General features: G+C 51.3%; 1 protein-coding gene across 10 annotated transcripts in view; it reads right to left on the reverse strand.

Annotated features, from left to right (window-relative positions):
• ACLY (ATP citrate lyase) overlaps positions 1 to 20,050 on the reverse strand; it is a 48,358-nt gene that overhangs the window by 16,833 nt on the left and 11,475 nt on the right. For 8 of the 10 annotated variants that reach the window (XM_042917219.1, XM_042917218.1, XM_042917217.1 and 5 more), the window contains 15 exons: positions 19,544 to 19,606; positions 18,759 to 18,949; positions 18,200 to 18,279; positions 16,926 to 17,056; positions 16,032 to 16,150; positions 14,779 to 14,915; positions 14,018 to 14,079; positions 12,722 to 12,839; positions 11,051 to 11,205; positions 10,341 to 10,431; positions 8,973 to 9,002; positions 6,258 to 6,399; positions 5,792 to 5,960; positions 3,581 to 3,685; positions 2,343 to 2,539 (listed from right to left, as the gene is read on the reverse strand). In XM_042917219.1, coding sequence (XP_042773153.1) covers positions 2,343 to 2,539; positions 3,581 to 3,685; positions 5,792 to 5,960; positions 6,258 to 6,399; positions 8,973 to 9,002; positions 10,341 to 10,431; positions 11,051 to 11,205; positions 12,722 to 12,839; positions 14,018 to 14,079; positions 14,779 to 14,915; positions 16,032 to 16,150; positions 16,926 to 17,056; positions 18,200 to 18,279; positions 18,759 to 18,949; positions 19,544 to 19,606 — 1,790 coding nt within the window. The remainder of the gene's footprint in view (positions 1 to 2,342; positions 2,540 to 3,580; positions 3,686 to 5,791; positions 5,961 to 6,257; positions 6,400 to 8,972; positions 9,003 to 10,340; positions 10,432 to 11,050; positions 11,206 to 12,721; positions 12,840 to 14,017; positions 14,080 to 14,778; positions 14,916 to 16,031; positions 16,151 to 16,925; positions 17,057 to 18,199; positions 18,280 to 18,758; positions 18,950 to 19,543; positions 19,607 to 20,050) is intronic. The other 2 variants (XM_042917220.1, XM_042917222.1) reach the window with 1 other exon arrangement.

Consider the following 20,050-nt stretch of genomic DNA (forward strand, 5'->3'; position numbering starts at 1 on the left):
CAGAGAGAGAGGGAGGGAGGGAGGGAGGGAGGGAGGGAGAGAGAGAGAGAGAGAGAGAGAGAGAGAGAGAGAGAATCTCAAGCAGGCTCTGCACTGTCAGCACAGAGCCCAATGCAGGGCTCGAACTCACCAAACTCTGAGATCATGACCTGAGCTGAAACTGAGAGTCGGGCGTTTAACCGACCGAGCCCTCCAGGCACCTCCCTAATAGCCTATTCTTAACCAGAAGCCTTACTGATAACAAAAACAGTCAATTAACACACATCTTGTATGTTTATGCATTATATACTATATTCTTACACTAAAGTAAGCTAGAGAAAAGAGAATGTTATTAACAAAACCATGAGAAAATACATGTGGAGTGCTGTACTATATTTTCAAAAATCTGCATATTATAAGTGGACCCGTGCAGTTCAAACCCATGTTGTTCGAGGGTCACCTGTATTTTTTTTTCTCCTGTCATAGGAGTTTACAAAAGGATTGTTTAAGGCAAAGGATGCTTCTCTACAGATCTTCAAGAGCATTCTATCATGATCTCACAGGTTCGTGAGTTCGAGCCCCAAGTCGGGTTCTGCACTGACAGCGTGAAGCCTGCTTGGGATTCTCTGTCTCCCTCTCTCTCTGTCCCTCCCTCACTCATACTCTCTCAAAAATAAAATAAACATTAAAAAAAAAAAAAAAAAAGCAATGGCTAACACGTGTTATGGTATTAAGTACTAGGCATTACTCCAAAATAGTACCCTATTGATGACCCTACTGATTACTATTACTGTTCCCACCAACAAAAACAATGAGTATGCTATTTGTGAAATAAGAAATATCTACTGGGTCTCTGGCCCCAGTTCTTGATGCAGAGCTCCTAAAACCCTTGTAATCTTCTGAGTGACAGGGGTGCTACAGAAAGCTCCTGAGTCTGTTGGAATTTCCCGGGTGACAGGAGTGTCTTGTTCTCACAAGGCAACTTGGTGGATGCCTGCATAGTTCCTGGGTGGGGGCTGGTCTCTAGAAGACCCTGAAGTCATGGGGCGCCTGGGTGGCTTAGTCGCTTAAGCGTCTAATTTTGGCTCAGGTCATGATCTCATGGTTCGTCGGTTTGAGCCCCGCATCAGGCTCCATGCTGACAGCTTAGAGCCTGCAGCCTGCTTCAGATTCTCTCTCTCCCCCTCTCTCTCTCTCTCTCTCTGCTCCTTGCCCATTCTATCTCTCTCTCAAAAATGAATAAACATTAAAAAAAATTTTTTAGAAGACCAAGACATGATCAGAGTCCTGGAATTTTCAGCCCTACTCACCACTCTATGGGGAAGGGAGAAGGGCTAGAGATTGAATTAATAATCACACCTACATGATGAAGTCTCCATAAAAATCCCTAAAGAAAGGGGTTTGGAAAGCTTGTGGGTTGGGGAATACACCAAGGTGCTGGGAGGGTGGCATGCCCAGAAAGGACATAGAAGCTCCATGCACTGCTCCCTATAATTTGCCCTATGCATTTCTTTTATCTGATTGTTCCTGGGTTCTACAATCCATTCTAGCAAATTACCAACCCAAGAAGTGGGGCACAGGGACCCCCAGTGTATAGCTGGTTGCTCAGGAGTACCGGAAGCCCAGACTCATGATTGGCATCTGAAGTGGGGGCAGTCTTGTGGGACTGGGCCCTTCACCTGTGGGATCTGGTGCTGACTCCAAGTAGATACTGTCAAAACTGAAATGAACTGTAGAACACCCAGCTGGTATCTGCGGAGAACTGGAGAACTGCTTGGTATGGGGGGAAAAAAATCCCAATATTTGGTAGCCAGAAGTGTGAGTATGGTCATGGTAGAGAGTAAAGAAACAGTTCTTCCTTTCACTATTACCGACTACAGTTAACACCTGCTGAGTACTTGCTAAGTGCCAGGCTACCTTCTAGAAACACCTCACTAAATCCTCCCAATGACTCCATGAGGTGGGTGCTATTGTTTTACCCACGTGATCTGTAAGGATGTTAGAGCTCCAGGGAAGGTAAGGGACCTGTCCAGAACGCCTCCCTGGTAAACAGAGAAACTGGGACTCGAACCCCATGGTCTGATTTCAGAATTGGTCCTGCCAACCCCTGCATTCTGCTGCCTCACTATGGCCACAACACAGAGACAGCGTACAGAATTACCCCCAAAGCCCAAATACCTTTGAAAAACACCTTTTCCTGTTTTCTTCTGATATTATGCCCATGTCAGACCTGAGACAGGGTAGAGATGGCCCGTTTTATGGACTTAACTCAGTGGTAGCAAGCAGAGAGTGGAGGATCCCGCTCCCCTCTCCCAGCCTGCCCCTCCCAAATGTAAGAGGCCCGCCTTGGCCCAGCTGATCACCTGTCCCCGCCAATGGCCACACCCTCATAGACGCCATCAGTGGTCCGAGAGATGATATTGTTGAGCTCGTTGGACATGCCCCCAGAACGTGAGACGTAGGCCACACTGCCAGGGCGGTACAGCTTGGAGGCCAGGATGTTGTCCAGCATCCCACCTGTATTCCCAATCTTGAAGCACCCAGGCTTGATGCCTCCAACCTGCAAGGGCAGAAACAGCAGTCAGGGAGGAAAGGTAAGCTCCCCACAGAGCTCAGGAGAATCCCAAAGCCCAACACTACCTGCTCAACCCCCTCTGGTCAGGACGGGGAGAAAATGTTCCAAGAGAGTTAACACCTACACACTGAGTTTCTGGCTTAAGAATCTCATCTCTCCCGCGAGCGACATTATGCGGAAAAAAAGAGAACCTTACTTGTAAAACACGGCTCACTACTACTGCACGTTCAGATATGTATACTCAGGGTTAAGTCACCTTGGCTCTAAAAGGGTGACAGCACCCATTAAAGTGTGAAACACAGGTGTATGCCTCTGCTCAAAACCACCCTTGCCTCTGAGATGAAAGCCCCCTTGCTTAACTAAAAGATCTTAGCTTCGGACAAAATTTTAACTCAACCACTAAGTAAAAACAACAACAAAATAGTCACAGAGCAGTTTCTTTCTATGTTGAAGACCTTTGGGCAAATAAAACCCCTAGGTAGATTTTCCTTTGGTTTACAATTAAAGTAATAAAGATTATGCTATGGTTGTATGGAGGTGGACAGAGAAAATCTCCCAGTTAGCCCCTTAAAACTATGAAAGTGACATGGCCTGGAGAGAGTAGATATGGCCCTTTAAAGTAGATATGCACTTTCAATAGGTACTCTCTGAATCTTTTCAACCTAACAGGGAAACAGAAGAGTCAACAACTTAGTTTTCTGTGGGCCCAGAACTTTATAAGATAGCCTTGAACTTAAAAGGCTTGGGGCAACTGGGTGGCTTAGTCAGTTAAGTATCTGACTTCGGCTCAGGTCATGGTCTCACAGTTCCTGAGTTCAAGCCCCGAGTCGGGCTCTGTGCTGACAGCTGGGAGCCTGGAGCCTGCTTCAGATTCCGGGTCTCCCTCTCTCCCTGCTCCTCCCCCACGCACACACTGTCTCTCTCTCAAAAATAAATAAACATTAAAAAAAAAAGAAAGAAAGAAAGAAAGAAAGAAAGAAAGAAAGAAAGAAAGAAAGAAAAGGGTTTCTGGAAAAGGACACTCACAGTGGCAGGTCCAATGATGGTCACTCCCTTCTGGTCTGCCTTCTTGATCAGCTTCCTTGTGAGGGCCTCAGGGATGCCTTCAGCTATGATGGCAATGGTCCGGATCTAAAGGACAGTCCCTTCCTGTTAACTCTGTGCCTCAGATGAAGCAACGAGGCAGCAACCTATACAGGACCAACCTTCCATGCCCCCTTCCAGGCTCTAAGAACAAAGTAATGTTAACAGTATGCACCCCTTCCTCCCATAGACCTCTGTTCCTAGCCTCATCACTCCAATCCTCTTCCAAAAGGAGAGGCGAGAGGCATAGATACCCGAAACCAATCTCCATTGGTTAACACCACAGTAACTCAGTAACCCAAGCAGGAACAAATGTTTCTGAAAACCCATGACCGTCAAAGTGGCTACATTCTCTCCCATCCAAAAACCCTCAAGACTCAGACCCACCTGTCCCCCCCACCTGTCCTGATGCCTGCTCATAAAGCAAGTATCTACGGCTTTCTCCGCTGTACCCTCTGAGTCTCCGACTCTATGTCCCAGGGCCAGCACGGGACACGAGCTGCTTCCACACACAGACCAGAGACTGGGCTGGGGGAGAAAGCCAGAAGGGGTAGGGGTGGGGGGGTGGGGAGGAGGGCTGGGCAGGAAACATCAAGAACCATCTCTATCTGGCTCTCAGGGCCAGCAAACTTTTTCTGGCTTCGTCGGTCATATGGTCTCTGCAGTAACTGCTAAACTTTGCCTGTGTAGCATGAAGGCAATCATGGACAACATGTAAATGAATGAATATGGCTGTGTTCCAATAAAAGTTTATTTATAAAAACAGAGAGCTAAGTTTGACCCTTAGGCTATAGTCTGTTAACCTTTGCTCAAGAATAAAAAAACAACTCATTTTCAGCAGGTGTGTTTTCGTTTTTGTTTCACTGAGATGGGAACAAAAGTTTACATTCTCCAATCATAAGCTGAACTAGGCCAGTCTGGGATCAGACAATAATTTTGAACAGAAGAATCAATATCTTAATCTATAAAGGCTCGTACAGAGGGACCTGGGTGGCTCAGTAAGTTGAACATCTGACTTTGGCAGGTCACCATCTCACAGTTCGTGAGTTCAAGCCCTGCGTCGGGCTCTGTGCTGACAGCTCAGAACTTGGAGTCTGCTTCAGATTCTGTGTCTCCCTCTCTCTCTACCCCTCCCCGCTTGCACTCTGTCTCTCTCAAAAATAAACGTTAAAAAAATGTTAAAAAAAATATAAAGACTCGTACAAATCAGTAACAAAAATGACAAATACCTCAACAGAAAAAAAGGAAGGGAGAGCAACTCGTAAAATATAAATGGTCAATAAATGTTTTTGAAAGTTCATCTTAGTTAATGATCAAAGATACACAAGTTAAGTAGAATGCCTATCACTCATCAAATATGTGTTTTTATAACGCGAACATTCAAGTGTTGGCCAGGGTACAGGGAAGCAGGCATTCTTGGACTAGTGATGGAGATTATGTCCATACAACTTTTCTGGAGGGCACCTGGGCAGGATGGATCAAACAAAGGCTTTCAAATCTGTATATTCTGATGCAGCAGTCTGACTGGTTTAGACATTTGCGCTGGGGAAATAATTAAGGATATATGCAAATGTTCATCTAAGATGCTCACCATAAGACCTGAAAAAGCAAAACCGATGTTGCCAATAAATATTTATTGATGTAGAAAAAGTAACTGAAAACAATGGATTACAAAATAGTTACATACAGTGTTATTCCACCTGTTCAAATCCAGAAAAAAGTGCTGATAAGGATACACTCAAACGTTGGCAACCGTGTTTCTGAGAAATAGGACTTACTTAACTGAAGCATTTATGTTCTTCTTTTTATTTAACAGTATTTAAGTTTTCTTTGTAATAAATATGTAATGACTTCATAAGAAATTGCTTTTGATTCTATTCTTAGAGCCAGTCCTAGCAGCACAGGGAGGTTCTGGCAGAGGTAGATGATCCTGAACGGACTCTTTGTTAGCCCAGGTAAGCAGCCCTGTCTGGCTTGCCCGCCCTCAGTTACCACCCTACCTCCCTAACCCTACCTTCCGAAGATCAAGTGTATCCAACCACTTTCGATCGCCAGCCAGTCCCGAGTGCCAAGCCCTTTAGCCCAGGTGGCAGTGCCGGCTGACACCACTCAAGGGCTTTCCCTGCTTCCCCACCCCAGGACCCAGTGATCTACCTGTGAGTAGTTCATGGTCTCGATGGTACTGTCATAGGCTGAGCGGAGAGAGGCAAAGTTGATCAGCACGTCTACTTCTGGGTGCTTCTTCATGGCATCAGCCATGTTCTTGAAGACAGGGATCAGGATCTCCTTGTGACCCCAGTAAAACTTCTGCTTGTGGTCCCCGCTGTGAGAGAGAAGGAGGAGGGGTCAGGACAGCCCCAAACTGTCCGGGCTGGGGAGGGCGGAGCCAAGGGAGGAGCTTCATCTAGAAGGTGGAAAGACAGGGCCTCTGTCCTCAAAGAGTTCCAAACTCTGGGGAAAAGATCCCCCAGGAATATGGATCACCCCAGTCTGGGATGGCAGGTGCTTCCCCACCCAAGGGGATAATCTTGCTGGCTCCCCCCAGCTCTTAGTGAGGGGGATGAGATGAGGAAATCCCACTTGACAGCCATCTCTAGTTTCCCGCCCTGGTGGGACTCACGTGAAAGGGTACACCATGGCGGCCACGGAGGGCTCATCTCGGGAGCAGACGTAGTCAAAGTCCAGCATGCCCTGTACAGCCCGGGTCTGCATGCCCCACACGATGGCCTTTGTGTGGCGGCTGAAGAGGGTGGCACTCTTTCCTGGTGGGCAAAGACACAGCGAGTGCACCCAGAACACACACCCCCGGGAGACCCTCAGGGGCTGCCACACCCCTCCATGCCCAGTCCAGGGAGGGGGGCTCATCACCACCGCAGAGCAGCGTCAAGACGATGGGATTCTGAGAACTTGGGGAAGAGGTGCCTTGTTTTTTCTGGAAAGAGGGGGCAGAGAGAGCAAAGAGAGCTAAGAGGACCTGCCTGGCTGGTAAAGAGCTAGCAACGAACACAGAAAGGACTCCCATGCAGAGAACAGGTCCACAGGCAGAGAATCCCTATAGGACCTGCTCACCTTCACAGGAAAGGAGTATAATCAGGATTTTGCTTATATGCCAACAAAGGCTTGATAAATTATTTTTAAAGTCACCAAGAAAAAACTAAGCTCTCCTAATTCTAGTGCCTGCAGGATTTTAAACAACCCAACAATCACCACCTCTAAAGCTGGACATAAATCAGCTTGGGTCAGGATCCGAATCCTCATGATTCTAGGTCAGTGTAGGTCCAAAGTAGAGGCTGGCCATGGCCTTACTATTTCTACCTGAGGTTCTGGCCTAGGTACACTGGCTCTCAGCACCTCCCCACATTCTCTGTGCTGTTCCTCCTGCCCTCCTCCCTCTGGCCCTTTCCTGATCAGAACAATGCTCTTGGCTGGTCCCGCAGGGCAGAAAGGAGAGGCAAAAGAAGCGGGGGGAGAAAGGGCTCAGAAATGCTTCCATGCCTTGAAGGGAAACGCTCCTTCGCCACCCTGCAGGCAGGTGACCGGACTCTCCCTTCTCTGCAAGTCCTGCTGGAGGAAAGTAGCCCCCCAGGGAGGTTCTCAGCTCCCCCAGGGAAATCAATGCACTGAGCTCCGTGGCCATCTGGTATTAATTAACCTAGTGTACTAGTCTAGTGTGGGCTTTGCTAATCAGGCTCAAGATGTGATTTAATAAATTTGAGATCACTCTCCCAAGGCATGTGGGGTTCTCATCCCTACACAGGCTTGCTTCTTCCCTCCCAGCTGTAAGCTTCCCATAGCACAAGGCTCCTGCTGTTCCAAATACCTAGGACTTATTGTCACCGGACCCATCTGGGTTCTCACAAGACACGGGATCACAGAACAAAGGAAGCCACCTAATCCGGTACCCTCACTTCCCAGTCCCAGGAACCGGAAGCTTGGAGATGCCAAGTGACAGAGATCCTGTCATCTAGCATCAGAGCCAGATTATATACTAATTTAAGGTGCAGCTCAATTGTGCAAAGGAGGAGGGGAGATACAAACCAGGGTGGCCCGGCCCCTCCCCACCCTCGCAGGAGGGGGGCCCAGACGGACCCAAGTCAGAGTGCGAGCAAGCACACATACACACATCTGTCTACCCAAAAGACTACAGAAAGGGACAAAGCCTGGAATCTCTAGAAGCCCAACTGTACCTCCAGCGTGAAAGGCGCAGAATTAGAGCACAGAGAAGGCTGTCATCCTCAGCTAACCAGCAGCAAGGGCCTCAGAGAACCCCTGCTGCAGGCCTAACACCCCCACCAGACGCCCCTGCTGGCTGCACTATCTGTCCTCCTCTCCCTCCGAAGTCTGGCTCAGGAACTAACAATAAGATAAGCCCACCCCTTGGATGCAAGAGCTCTCAGAACTGGAGTAGACCCCTGTTCTCTCGGCACAGTGCTTGGGTCATTCAGGTAACAAAGGATCTCGCCAGAGACAGGAACCAGAGGGATTAAAGGGAGATGGTCAGAGGTTTGCATTCCTGGCCTTTCCAGGGGGATACCTGACCCTAGCCTAGGTGCCCCTTCCCCTCCCCTTAGCAAAGTATCAAAGGTCATCATCAGAAAATTTTTCCCCCTCCCCTGGAGCAAAATCTCTCATAGCTGTGAAAGTCAAAAAGTCAAGCAGAAGCAGAAACCCTGACACTTTGAAGCAATGAATCCATTCACTTTAGGCAATAGGCGAATGTGTCTTTGCGTGAACGTGTGAGTGAGCACTGAAAATGTCCCTTGTAAGCAGTGACCTCATTCACCAGACCAAACCCAGATCCCCTCCACAGATTTACTGCACATCCATCCAGGCTTCTACATCTCCCCTTGTCCAGCCTGTCTTCCGCAAAAACCCAGAGAAATCTAAACCCATGGCTGGCACTGAGAGCTCAGGGATGCAGCAGGCAGGAGTGAGGCTTGGCAGGAAAAGAGGCCATGAGGCCCAGATGGGAATCGGGAGAGCTGAGGCTGCCCTCCGTGCGCCTGTGCTGCCACCACCCTCCACCCCACTTCAGTGTCCATGGCTCCCTCCTTCCCAGGACTCCCCTCCCTCCTCAGCAGGCGCCACCCCTACTCTCCAAGGCGTTGGGCCCAGCTGTTGCTCCTACGCTCCACGCCATGTCCTGTCCTGAGTGTAGAGCCAGAGACAGCCGGCCAGGAGAGTGCTGAGTGGGGGTGGGAGTGACTAAGCAGGGGTGGGAAGGGGAGGGAGAGCAAGGACTAGGACTTGGGGGGGGGAAACAAAGCACACAGTTAAGACTATAACCCACTAACAAAGCCACACACAGAGCTGGGGCAGGGCAGGGGCATCCTACCTTGCAGGGATCTTGGACTTGGGACTGAATCTGTCAAAGAAAATGACCAAGGCAACTGAGTCACCTGCTGGTAGTTGGAGGCTTTAGAGGGAGAGGGTGGGAAAAGGGAAGGATCCCAAGGACAAGCCTCACAGGGCTGACGCCCTCACCAAGTCTTGTCTATTCCACAATGGACAGGAGTGAAGCTGACCGAAGAGGAGAGAGTGCTGATCAGCACAGCAGAAGCAAGAGAGGGCAAAGGGCCAAAGGGGCAGAGAGGGGGCAGGAGGAGCCAGAAGGCTTGGAAGGTGTGCTGAACACCAAAGCCCCCAGGCCTGGTGGAGGGACAGCTGACCCCATCACACCCTTGAAATGCCAATCCCGTTTTGTCCCCATGAAGCCCAGTAAGAGGATCAGGTTATCGTAGAGCTGGACTTGTCATTCTGTGGACAAAGCTGCTGGTTTGGGGACTGCGGGGAAACAGTGTGCAATCTTGAGTGCCTGGAGCCAGTGTAACTATTTCCCAAAATGCCTCAAGTGCAGACTTCCTGTACCAGGAAGGGGCTACATTAATTAACACTGGCTGTAAGAGCTGGGTGGTGGCAGGGGTCGCATCTGATGAACCAGAGGACGGACAGACACAGAAGGCAAACTGCGGATGGGCTGGTAAATGACGTGTGCTCTTACGGTGGGCTCACAGGAAGGGGGGGTCTTTGTAGGAGCCCCAAGAGGTTGGGCAGGCAGGAACCACTGTGAGGGCCCTTGCTCTGCTGGACCAGCTCTAGGCTCCTGCTCTCCACTTAGAAGTGGAGTCTGGGAGGGGCGCCTGGGTGGCTTAGTCAGTTAAATGACCAACTTCGGCTCAGGTCGTGATCTCCCGGTTCATGAGTTTGAGCCCTGAGTCAGGCTCTGTGCTGACAGCTCAGAGCCTGGAGCCTGCCTTGGATTCTGTGTCTCCCTCTCTCTCTCTCTTCCCCTACCCCACTCATGTTCTGTCTCTCTCTCTCTCTCTCTCTCTCTCTCTCAAAAATAAACATTAACAAAAAGAAAAAGGAAAGAAAAAAAAGAAGTGGAGTCTGGGAGGCCTTGCCACCCCCAGGTATTTCTGTCGCCCTGTCTCCTTCGCCACTTCACACAGCCCCACGGAAGTAAGGGGACAGAGGGGAAGACAGTGGGGAGCGAGGTGACCCAGGTGCAGCGTGGGGAGCCCACAGAAAGGCTCAGGAAGGTTCAACTCTTCATGTCCTCGTGTCCATTTGGCCCATGTGCCATGCACACTCTTACAGCACAGCCCAAACCATGTTCCGGCGCCCCAGCAGGGCCCACCCCAGCAGGGCCCAGAAAGGACAGGCAGACAGGGAGTGCCTGAATCTGCTGGCTGCCACTTACCTTGTGGCATGGCAGGCTTGGCCTTCTTTGCGGGTGCCACCTCATCAGCCCTGGACTCAGAAAAAGATGCCGTCCTACTGGGGGCTGGAGTCTGGGGTGGGACAAGGAGACAAGAGTCACAGGTAGCAACTGGGAAAAAGAACTATTAGTCCTTGAGCTTTGGAGCCTTAAGGCCCCAAAGAAATCAGGTAATAAGAATCCTGTACAGCACTATCTTCTACTAAGTGCTTGCAAAAGTACTACTACAACAACCCTCTTGAGATAGGAATTAGTATTGTTCTAGGTCACAGATAAGCAAACTGAGGCTCTGGAGGGTAAGACACCTGCCAAGGTCTCTCTCTCAACAGGATTTGAACTCCAGTCTGATTTAAAAACCCCTGGTCTTGGGGCATCTGGCTGGCTTAGTCTGTGGAGCATGAGACTCTTGATTTCGGGGTTGTGAGTTCAAGTCTCACGTTGGGTAAAGAGCTTACTTAAGAAACTAAACTAAACTAAACTAAACTAATAAAACCCGGTAGGCTTTCCATTATACTACCTTGATTGGGCAGAAAAAAAGCCAGCAGAGATCTAGAAACCAACCCGTCTTTCTCCAATGCCCACAGACGACTAGGAACAGAAGAGGGGCACTTGTGTCCTGGATGGGAGGGAGGTAGGAGAGGGTGACAAAGATGACAAGGCAGGTTTTAAGGCAGAGGAGAGGGGGCACCTACCGAGGTACTCCCACTGGCATTAAGGAGGAAGTTTGCAGTGTGGGCCGCTGTGGGTGGCTGGTTGGGGATGGGCCGGTGGCCTAGGGCCATGCCCACAATGGCTGTCATGTGAGTTTCAGTCCCAAAGACATGGATGGGGATCCCAGTAGTCTTCCCTGTGAGGGAAGAAAAGAATCCATCATTCAAGTCTTCAAATAAGTGTCCACGTCCACACTGCTCTGCAAGGGGCCCTGCCTGGCATCTAGTGCCTTCTGCACAAGGCCAATTATCCAAGATAGACCAACCGTCATATTTTTACCACCAAACAAATCTCCATAAAGACCACCTGCTTTGATAAGAGCAAGGCCTGGCTTTACCGACACCCTGAAGTGCAACCACAAGCACCGTCCTGCTGTGGGCAGCGAGACCCTGGCCCTCCCATCCCTCGACCTCGACTTCCACCCGGCCTGGCCTCTGTGCCTGGGCCTTGGGCTCATTTCCTCAGGGCTCCAGCCCCCCTCGGTCCTCTGTGTGGAGCTCTCTCGTCGCTCGCCACCTCCTCCTCCGTCTCCCCTGCCACTTCACTGTACACATCCCTAACTGAGAGGGATCAACCTCTTAGTAAGTGTTTACTTATTTAATGTTCTGTGAGTTTAATGGCCAGACCGTGACTAACATTCACCATGCTGTCCCGAAGGCTGGGCCCATGGCAGGAACTCAGCTGTAGGTGAAAACGAGGACCTGGCACCCCTTCAGGTGATTGAGGCAGGTTCCTATTTGCCACGGATACCAGATTTGCAAAAATGGGAAGATGGCAAGCTTTTGCCCCTCCAATCAAAGGGCATGGCACGCGTCTGTCACCCCTCCAACGCTTCATGTGAATTCCTGCTCCCCACATAAGTGCTCCTAGCAATGAGGTCTGCACTCTGCTCTCTTGTTCTACCAATTAACCAATCGTCCCCACCTCTCCCCCCACAGCCCAAGGGGTCTCCACCCTCCTGCCCCTGAGCCCGCACTCCACCCAGCAGCCAAAACAACCCTTCTAACCCAAAATCAAGTTGTGCCACTTCCTCAAAGTCTTCCAGAGGCTGCCAGCCCAGGGTCACGGCCAAGTGCTCCCCCGTACCTGTACCAGTCCCACATAGCTCCCACTGCCTCCCACCCTTACCTGCCAACACCCTGCCCTCGCTCCCTCAGCCCTGCCTGCTGGTCCTGCACAGTAGCACGCTCCCATTCAGGGCCTTGGAACTTGGCCTTCTCTCTGCAGACACTGCTAAGTGCTCTCTCCTCTCCTCCAGGTCACTGCTCAAATGTCACCGTTTTGGGGGGGCTTCCACCGATCACCCCATTAAAACCGGCCCTGTCCCCTCCCACGCAAGCTATCCCTTTACTCGGCTTTGTTTACCTTCATGTCACCTAGCGCCACCTGACATTACTGTCGATGTTTTCAACAGCACGAGGGATTGCTGTCGGTCAAATGTACAGCTGCAACCCCAGTGCCTGGCACACAGGCCACACAGAGCAGGTGTTCCGCAAATATCTGTTAAATGAACAGCTGAATGGAAATGTTTTCTGAGCCATTGTGAAGTTCAGGTCGAGCTCTGCATCAGAGGAGCGCACACACTGGAAGTAGAAGCAAGTGTCCGAAGACCCGGCACAGAGCGCTGGGGACAGAAAAGGTCGCCATCTTACCGACTTCTCCCATCACCCGCAAGCCCTCCTGATAGTTGGGGCCGCCTCTTCGGACAAAGATCGTGACCTCGTGCTCCTTCAGGGGACCCTGGTAATCTCGAATTGCTCTCACGATGCCCTGGAAGCAGGAAGGGATGACAGACATGTGCCTAAAAATAAGGCAATTATTTATAATCACGATGAACGAACATCCCAGGTGTACCTAACAAGGACTGCTTCTCACGAAGAAGCATGGCAGGCCCCGGCAGTCAAGAATTCACACGTGTGGACTGGACTGCGCACAAGCAACCGAAAGGCCCAGGACATGCAGTCGCTTGTGATGTTGCTGGGGCAGCAGTTTGGAGTCCCTGGGAGTCACACCCCTCAATGCATAGGGTGCCGTCTCCAGTCATTCTTGTTATCTCTTATTGCAGCCGGGGCAGGTGGCGAGGATCTAGACCAGGGTCCTATGCAAGGGTTCTCAGAAGTATCAGGATCTAGTCCACTTAAATATCAAAGTCCTACTAAAGTTTCTTCCAGCGATTTTGGAGAACAGCCCTTGCAATGGGATATCAACTCTGGAAACAATTTGGGAGGAATGAACAGGTGTGCACCAATGCGGTCTTTCCTGGGTCAGAAGTCTAATTTCTGTCACCCAAGGCATGCCACCTGGTTGCTGTTCCAGAAGTAACCATCCATATCGACAGGGCTGCCTTTATTATAGGGTTGCTCAAAAGTTAAAATAAAACTGCCAAGGTTCACCTGTTTCAGATTGGTCTGTTGAATCAGGACCCATTAGAGAGACTCTGTTTTTGGCAAGACTGACGAGGCCTGGTCCCCCACTTCATGAGAGCTCAGACTTTCAAGGTGGACATTTATTTATCCATCATTCTCAAATATGCACTACCAGAAGGGACATTCCCTGAGCGTCGGACAGTACAGAACGAGAAATGGCCTCCTGAGGACTCTCGAGCCAGGTTAGCTCTGTTGCCCTTTTTGACCAGCAGTCCCACTCAGAACTGTGTGCCCTCACCCCTGACCTGTGCACAGGGACCAGGCTGACAGGCCTCAGCTGGATGAGCAAGAGCCTCAGATCATCGATCCATTTTCCTCATTCTGACCTTTTGGAGAAGACCCAAATCTATCCCAGCGTCTTCTGCATCCCCAACAAGGGCCCCTGGGACAAAAGCCCCTACTCAGCTGGGTAAGTCATGGAAACCTGCTTCTGCCTCAAACTTTGCTTACAGAAACCTCCCTTCCTGGCTTTTCCCAAACCCACATTCCCCAGAGACTACACGGTCCCCGGTGGCTGGTTACCTTGAATGTGGCAGCCACATTGGTGAAGTTTGCAATGCTGCCTCCAATGATGAGGATCTTGCCTGTGTTGGGAGTAAGAGAGGTCAAAAAAGGGTTAGAAAAGTAGAACATCCTACCAGAAATCCAACCGAGGGCGTTCTCTCTTCTCTAAGCACGGATCCCTCAACTGTTAGGAGGTGTCAGTGCAGAGGCTGGGTGGGGTGGGGAGCAGGCTGACCTCCCTTGACATCCGTTCAGTCTTAACCAATTCAGCTCTCCATTACCCATGCCACTGAGCAGGTGGTTAATCCAAACCCACAGAACCTCTACGTCATTCCTGGCTGCCACTGAGAAACCCGGTTTAATTTCTGGATACTCCTGGTAGGAATCTCTATTGGCTCAAAGGAAAGGGAACTGGTATGTGTAGCCCCCAAACACTAGACAGGCGGTAAAGTGAAGCTGGGAATCCCACAGCCCAAACAGTAAGTGTAGAAGTGGGCCGCTAAGAACTGAGTTTCTACAAGTCAGTAAGAGCACATTGCTACCTCCTCCCTTGCACCTGCCTACAGGACTTTATGTACATATCGCTTCCTTGCTTCCCCGCAGCCTCCATCTGACAGAGGCCACACTGCCCACTGTACAGTTGGGAGAAACAGAGGTCCAGAAGCTAAATAGCCCCAGGCCGCAAAGGAGCAGGGCCACAACCCCAGTGCCTCCTCGCCCAAAGCTATTCCCACTGTGGCACAATGGGCCATCCTGGGAAAGGAGCGTGTGTGTCTCACCATCTGGGTGCTTCTCCCGGGTCATGAGGGAGAGGATCGTCTTGGCATAGTCATAGGTCTGCTGCTCGCTGGGGGCGCCTGAGTATTCCCCGTAGTTTGCCAGCTCATTGACACCCCCTAGGTCGCAGATGGTATCACTGTCAGGAAGACACGGAAGTCAGTGCTGATTCTGACTCTAGTGGCTGAGGGTGGCAGCCTGGTGCCGATGAGGACACACAGATGCCCCGAAAGCCCCATAGTCAGCTTATGGAACCGACCTCTCGGGCCTCAGACCCTCAAGGTCCAGAGAAGTCACACTTGAAGTCGCATCAGGCTCTCCCGGGCAGCACTCTCTGCCAGCCCCCAGCCACAGTGGGGTCCTGGATTGACAACATTAAGTAAAAGGAACAAGGAGCACCTCCCAATACAAAGAAGAATCACATATTCCAGGAGTCCCTGCTTGGCTGCCCAACGGAGAAATAAAATGGTTGCAACTAGAGGAGAGCTCAGCCAGGCGTGGAGGGGAACATGGCAGATTACTGCCTGGAAACGAACAGATGTCTACTGTGCTTTAAGTGAAAAACCAATTACTGCAAAGACTGTGGAATATGATCCCAATATTCTTATAAACTGTTAAAGTATGATACTTATACAGGCATTAAAACAGCTGGAAGGACACACAGCAACGTGTTCACTGTGGTGACCTACTAGCAGGAGAGATGGGGAGACAGCCAAGCGATGTTTACTATTGGGTTCTTTTCTGCATTTATTGTATCTCTGCAGGAAGCCCATAGCACTAACTATAAAGATTTTAAAAAATAAAAATAAACAAGGGGCTTCTGGGTGGCTCAGTCGCTTATATGTCTGACTCTTGACTTCAGCTCAGGTCAGAGTGTCACCGTTCATGGGATCGTTGGACTCTGCTGACAGCACAGAGTCTGCTTGGGATTCTAGCTCTCCCTCTCTGTGCTGACAGCTCAGAGCCTGGGGCCTGCTTTGGATTCTATGTCTCCCTCTCTCTGCCCCTCCTCCGCTCGTGCTCTGCCTCTCTCTCTCAAAAATAAACATTAAAAAATTTTTTTTTAAGTAAGAAAGTTGCAGGGGACAGTGTACATACAGGGCAGGCTTTTACCAGAGCCCTGCTTTACGCCAAGGGGAGAAGATGAAGACCCCCCCCCCATCCCCACTCCAAGGTAAGGCAATCTGATCTAGGCTGTGCGCACATGGACTCGGGGTAGGCCCAACTGCCATCCTTTCAGTAGCCCCTCAGTCACCTGTACACAACAGAGGCACCACCTCCGGCCACCATGGTCCAGATCCTCCCCTTGGGGTTCAGCAAGGTCAGCTTCAGGCTCGCCCCACTTTTGGCATCCAGGTCTGCAATGTAAGCTTCCTAGGGACCAGACAGCAACAGGTGGGTCCTGGGGATACCCCCTTCACCAGGTCCCAGCACCTGGGACCCTGTCCCTTTCCCTGAAGACACATGAAGCGGTCCTCCATTGTCTCAAGAGGGTCAGGGAGAGGGGTTGTGCAGGGTCCTATGTACCTGGGACAAAACACGATGATGTCCTCAAGGACCAGAACCACCCATAGCCACAGTCGCTGCCTGGGGACAAACTTCCCAACTCCTTTCTCTCTGTCCTCAAGTCCCTGACCCTCTGCCCAAGTCCCAGGTCTCACTAGGTCACCCTGCTTCTAAACAGCCCCCAATCCCAATGTCTGCCTGCCTGGTTCATCACACGCCCCTTCTTCCGGCCCAACCTCTTGCCCTGGCCTGGGTTATGACTCACAGGCCTAATCCTGCTGTGAAGACCTCTCAGATGATGTGGTGGGAAAGAGCAATTAAAATTCTCAGCAAGTGGCCAAGAGAACTACCTTCCCCCGGCAGGATGAGCAAGATCCACTCGGAATTATCAACAAATCAAGTTAAGAGCCCAGGGAGGTTGATTGAGAGAGAAGTCTAAAAGGATTTCTGGCCGGGATTCAGAGGCTTGGCTGACTCCCACCCCCACCTCCTTTGGGGGTTTTAAGAAAATTAAATGGCTCTCGACCTTCCCTTCCTGCCAAATAAACAGCGCACAAGGGGGGCCCGATGCTCCTCTGAGATTAGTCACCCTCCCCCAGGTCCCCATCATGTTCCATCTCCTCCCCAGAGCAGCCAGCCTTACCTCTGGATAAGCTTCCCGCCCGAAGGGAGGAGGGAACTCTATATCACCCCACTTCACTTTGCAGATGTAGTCGGCTGTGGCATCTACCTTGGCCGCCAGGTCAAGGACATAGACGCCATCTTTGGTCACAACTGTGAGAAAAGCAGAGGTACTCAGATGCCAGCCCCCCGGCAAAGGCGTCTACCACCAACCTCCAAACCCCTCCACAGGCTTCCCCACCACCACCTCCCGAGGTCCCACCCAGACCTAACAACTGCCCAGCTCTGCAAGAAACCGGACGGCCATTCCACACAGCTTTTCCCTCGTTAGAAGAGAAATAAATTAATTAAGACCACTCTCCTCCCTCCCTGACTTACAGGTAATGTGACAGGGATGTCGTGTTTAGTTGCCCTGGCAATTTTTTAACATTTTTTGAAAAGCGACACTCCATGCCTTAAATATCTAACCATTCACCCATCCACAGCCCTACCACTAAAACATAAAGTGTTAAGGTACGAGCTGCTGTTGGGAGGCCCCCCACCCCGACCCCAACCCTTAGGTGTATATATCTGGGTTTCTCGAGGTTGGCCAGGAGAAGCCTTAGTTGCCTGTGGGAGTGGGAAACCACTGGGTACACTGAGCCCCCAGCCAGCAGGATTCATTTACTGCCCATTAACTGGACATCCATCTTCCCTTTACCCCTGGGTCGTTTAACTAATGAAGTCAGCAAACAGCCATCTGGTCCATTAGAGGGGTTGCATCCCCAGCTGGAATCTGGAATCTGGACTTTGCCCTGAACAGCCCTGGCCAGAGCCAGCTCACGACACCTGCCTCCCTCACAGCCTGAGGGGCCTGGACCAAGATCTTCCCAGCTTGGGGATCAATGATTGACCAATTCCTGGGGAGTGCTCCAAGGGCCTGAAGAGGAAAGAAGAGCCTGAACGGTCAGACCAGTGAAGGGGCAGCCCAGGTCCTGGGAGAACAGCCTAACCCCTGCCAGGAATAGCCACTAAGCAGAGTCAGATCAAAATCAGGACTTCCCCATCACAGAACAAAATAAGAGCAAAGAAAGCTGGAGGTGGTTAAACAGGAATTATCGTTGTCTTCTGAGAGCTCAGAAACGAGAGACTGCACTCCACGAGCCCAGACATCCCTCTACACACCGCACACCCGACAGTGCCCTCTACGCGTGGGGGGGGTCTGGTGTGTCGAACGTCAAGGCCAGGGTTACCACAGGCACTGAGACCCTGTTATAACTGTCCTTTGCCCAGGCCCACGCCAGCAGAGCCAGTTACCAAGGGGGTTGATCTCGAGGTAGGTGAAGTACAGATCCTCATAGAAATTGAAGAGACCAGAGATAAAGCTGGCCAGAATCCTAGAGCGGGGAGGGAGAGAGAGACGGTCAATCTTCAGGGAGGGGCAACAGGCTCGGCAGCACGTCCCAAACCTCCCTCTCCCCACGGCCATCTCTTACTGACAGCTCCTCTTCCCAAAGCCTGCCCTGCCAACCTCTCGCTTCCCTCTGTAAGCCCTGCTCCCTGGACATCACTCTTCAGCCACTGAGACGGAAAGGAGCTGTCAGGCATGCAGCCGGAGGTGTTGGTACCAGACAGACAGGGCCAGTGGGGTGAGGGATGCTTACGGCATATTTCAGTCTGAGCCAGCCTCCTGTCTGCCCCCTGCTCCCCTCCTTGGGACAGGGAGGCGCTGTGCCTTCCCTCTCACCCAGACGCTGGGGCAGGGCAGCGGATGCCCACACAGGGAAGACCACCTTGCTTTCCCTGCCCTGTGTCCGGAGCTCTCGACCTTCCCCGCTCCCCCACTGCCACCTGCCTGCCCTCCCTCTCACTCAACTCTTTCTTCTCTTCAGGAGCGTGGACTAAGAGGTGTTTCTTGATGTCTTCAGCATTCAGTTTCTTGTCCACGCCAACGAGCAGTTTCTGGGCTTTGGTGTCCACGTCGCCCACGTCCACCCCACCTTCATGGTGGAACAGGACATAGTCCCCTTCTCGGGTCGCATAGATGCAGACGTAGAACTCCTCCGCCTTGCAGGGGAAGACAGTACCACGTGGGGGAGGGGGACTGAACTGGCAAGCCCAACCCCTTTGGGTGCATTTCTAAAACCCTAGTTAAGGGGCGCCTGGGTGGCTCAGTCAGTTAAGCATCTGACTCTTGGTTTCGGCTCAGGTCATGAGCCGGTTCGTGAGTTTGAGCCCTGAGGCAGGCTCTGCGTTGACGGTGGGAAGCCTGCTTGGGATTCTGTCTCCCTTTCTCTCTCAAAATAAATAAATGTAAAAAGTTACTGTCTTCCCTTCAGGGACAAGAGGAGAGCAGAGGCCATTGCCTAACTGACAGTCCAGACTCAGCCACTGTGACCCGATCTGGGGGAGGGTGCCTGCCTTCAAGTCTTTCTCATCCCAGCACCAAGAAGCCCCCTGTTACCAGCCCTGACTCCTCCCTGCTACAAACTAAGCCTTTCCCTTCATCTCTGGACTCCCTGCTCCATGGCACCCTCAGACCCTCAGAGAGTCTGGTCCTTTTCACTTTTCTCCAGCAGCTTGATTTCTCCTTTCATCATTTTAGAGTCGACAAACACAAAGTGGGGGAGAAGACCCGGCTTGGAGCCACGTCACACATACCTGACTGTGGGGAACAAAGGGTTCGATCAGAAAGTTCTTGAGGAAGCCTTTGGCCTTGCCAACCTATTGAGATTGAGAAAAATAAAGCTTAGATGGACCAGCGGGTCTTGTCCCCCAGGGCAGGAGGACTGCCCTCTGCTCCCTCTACTTGGCTGTCCCACCGGAGCCGGGGCTCAGGTACTACTGCCACGACATCTGGCAGAGAGAGATTTTCCAGAAACCAGGGCAATGGGATCACAGACCCTAAGCTGAAGAAGTCTTCACGAGATACTCCTTCACCCACTGCCAGCCACACTGCAGTGTACTGACCTCACATGTTCTTTCTCTGCCTCCTCTGGAGGGTGACAAATGAGCTGGGCTAACAAATGTTGCCCCCGCCCCCACAGCACAGACATCAGGACTCCTCTCCCTCCTGCCATCAGTAGCACAAGTTAAAGAGCACAGACAAATCAAGGCTCTCCATCCCTGAGCTCAAGCAGAGAGACCCAGCCCAAGGACAGAAGTCTG

Source organism: Panthera leo, chromosome E1, assembly GCF_018350215.1.
Source record: "Panthera leo isolate Ple1 chromosome E1, P.leo_Ple1_pat1.1, whole genome shotgun sequence".
Classification (NCBI taxonomy): domain Eukaryota; kingdom Metazoa; phylum Chordata; class Mammalia; order Carnivora; family Felidae; genus Panthera; species Panthera leo.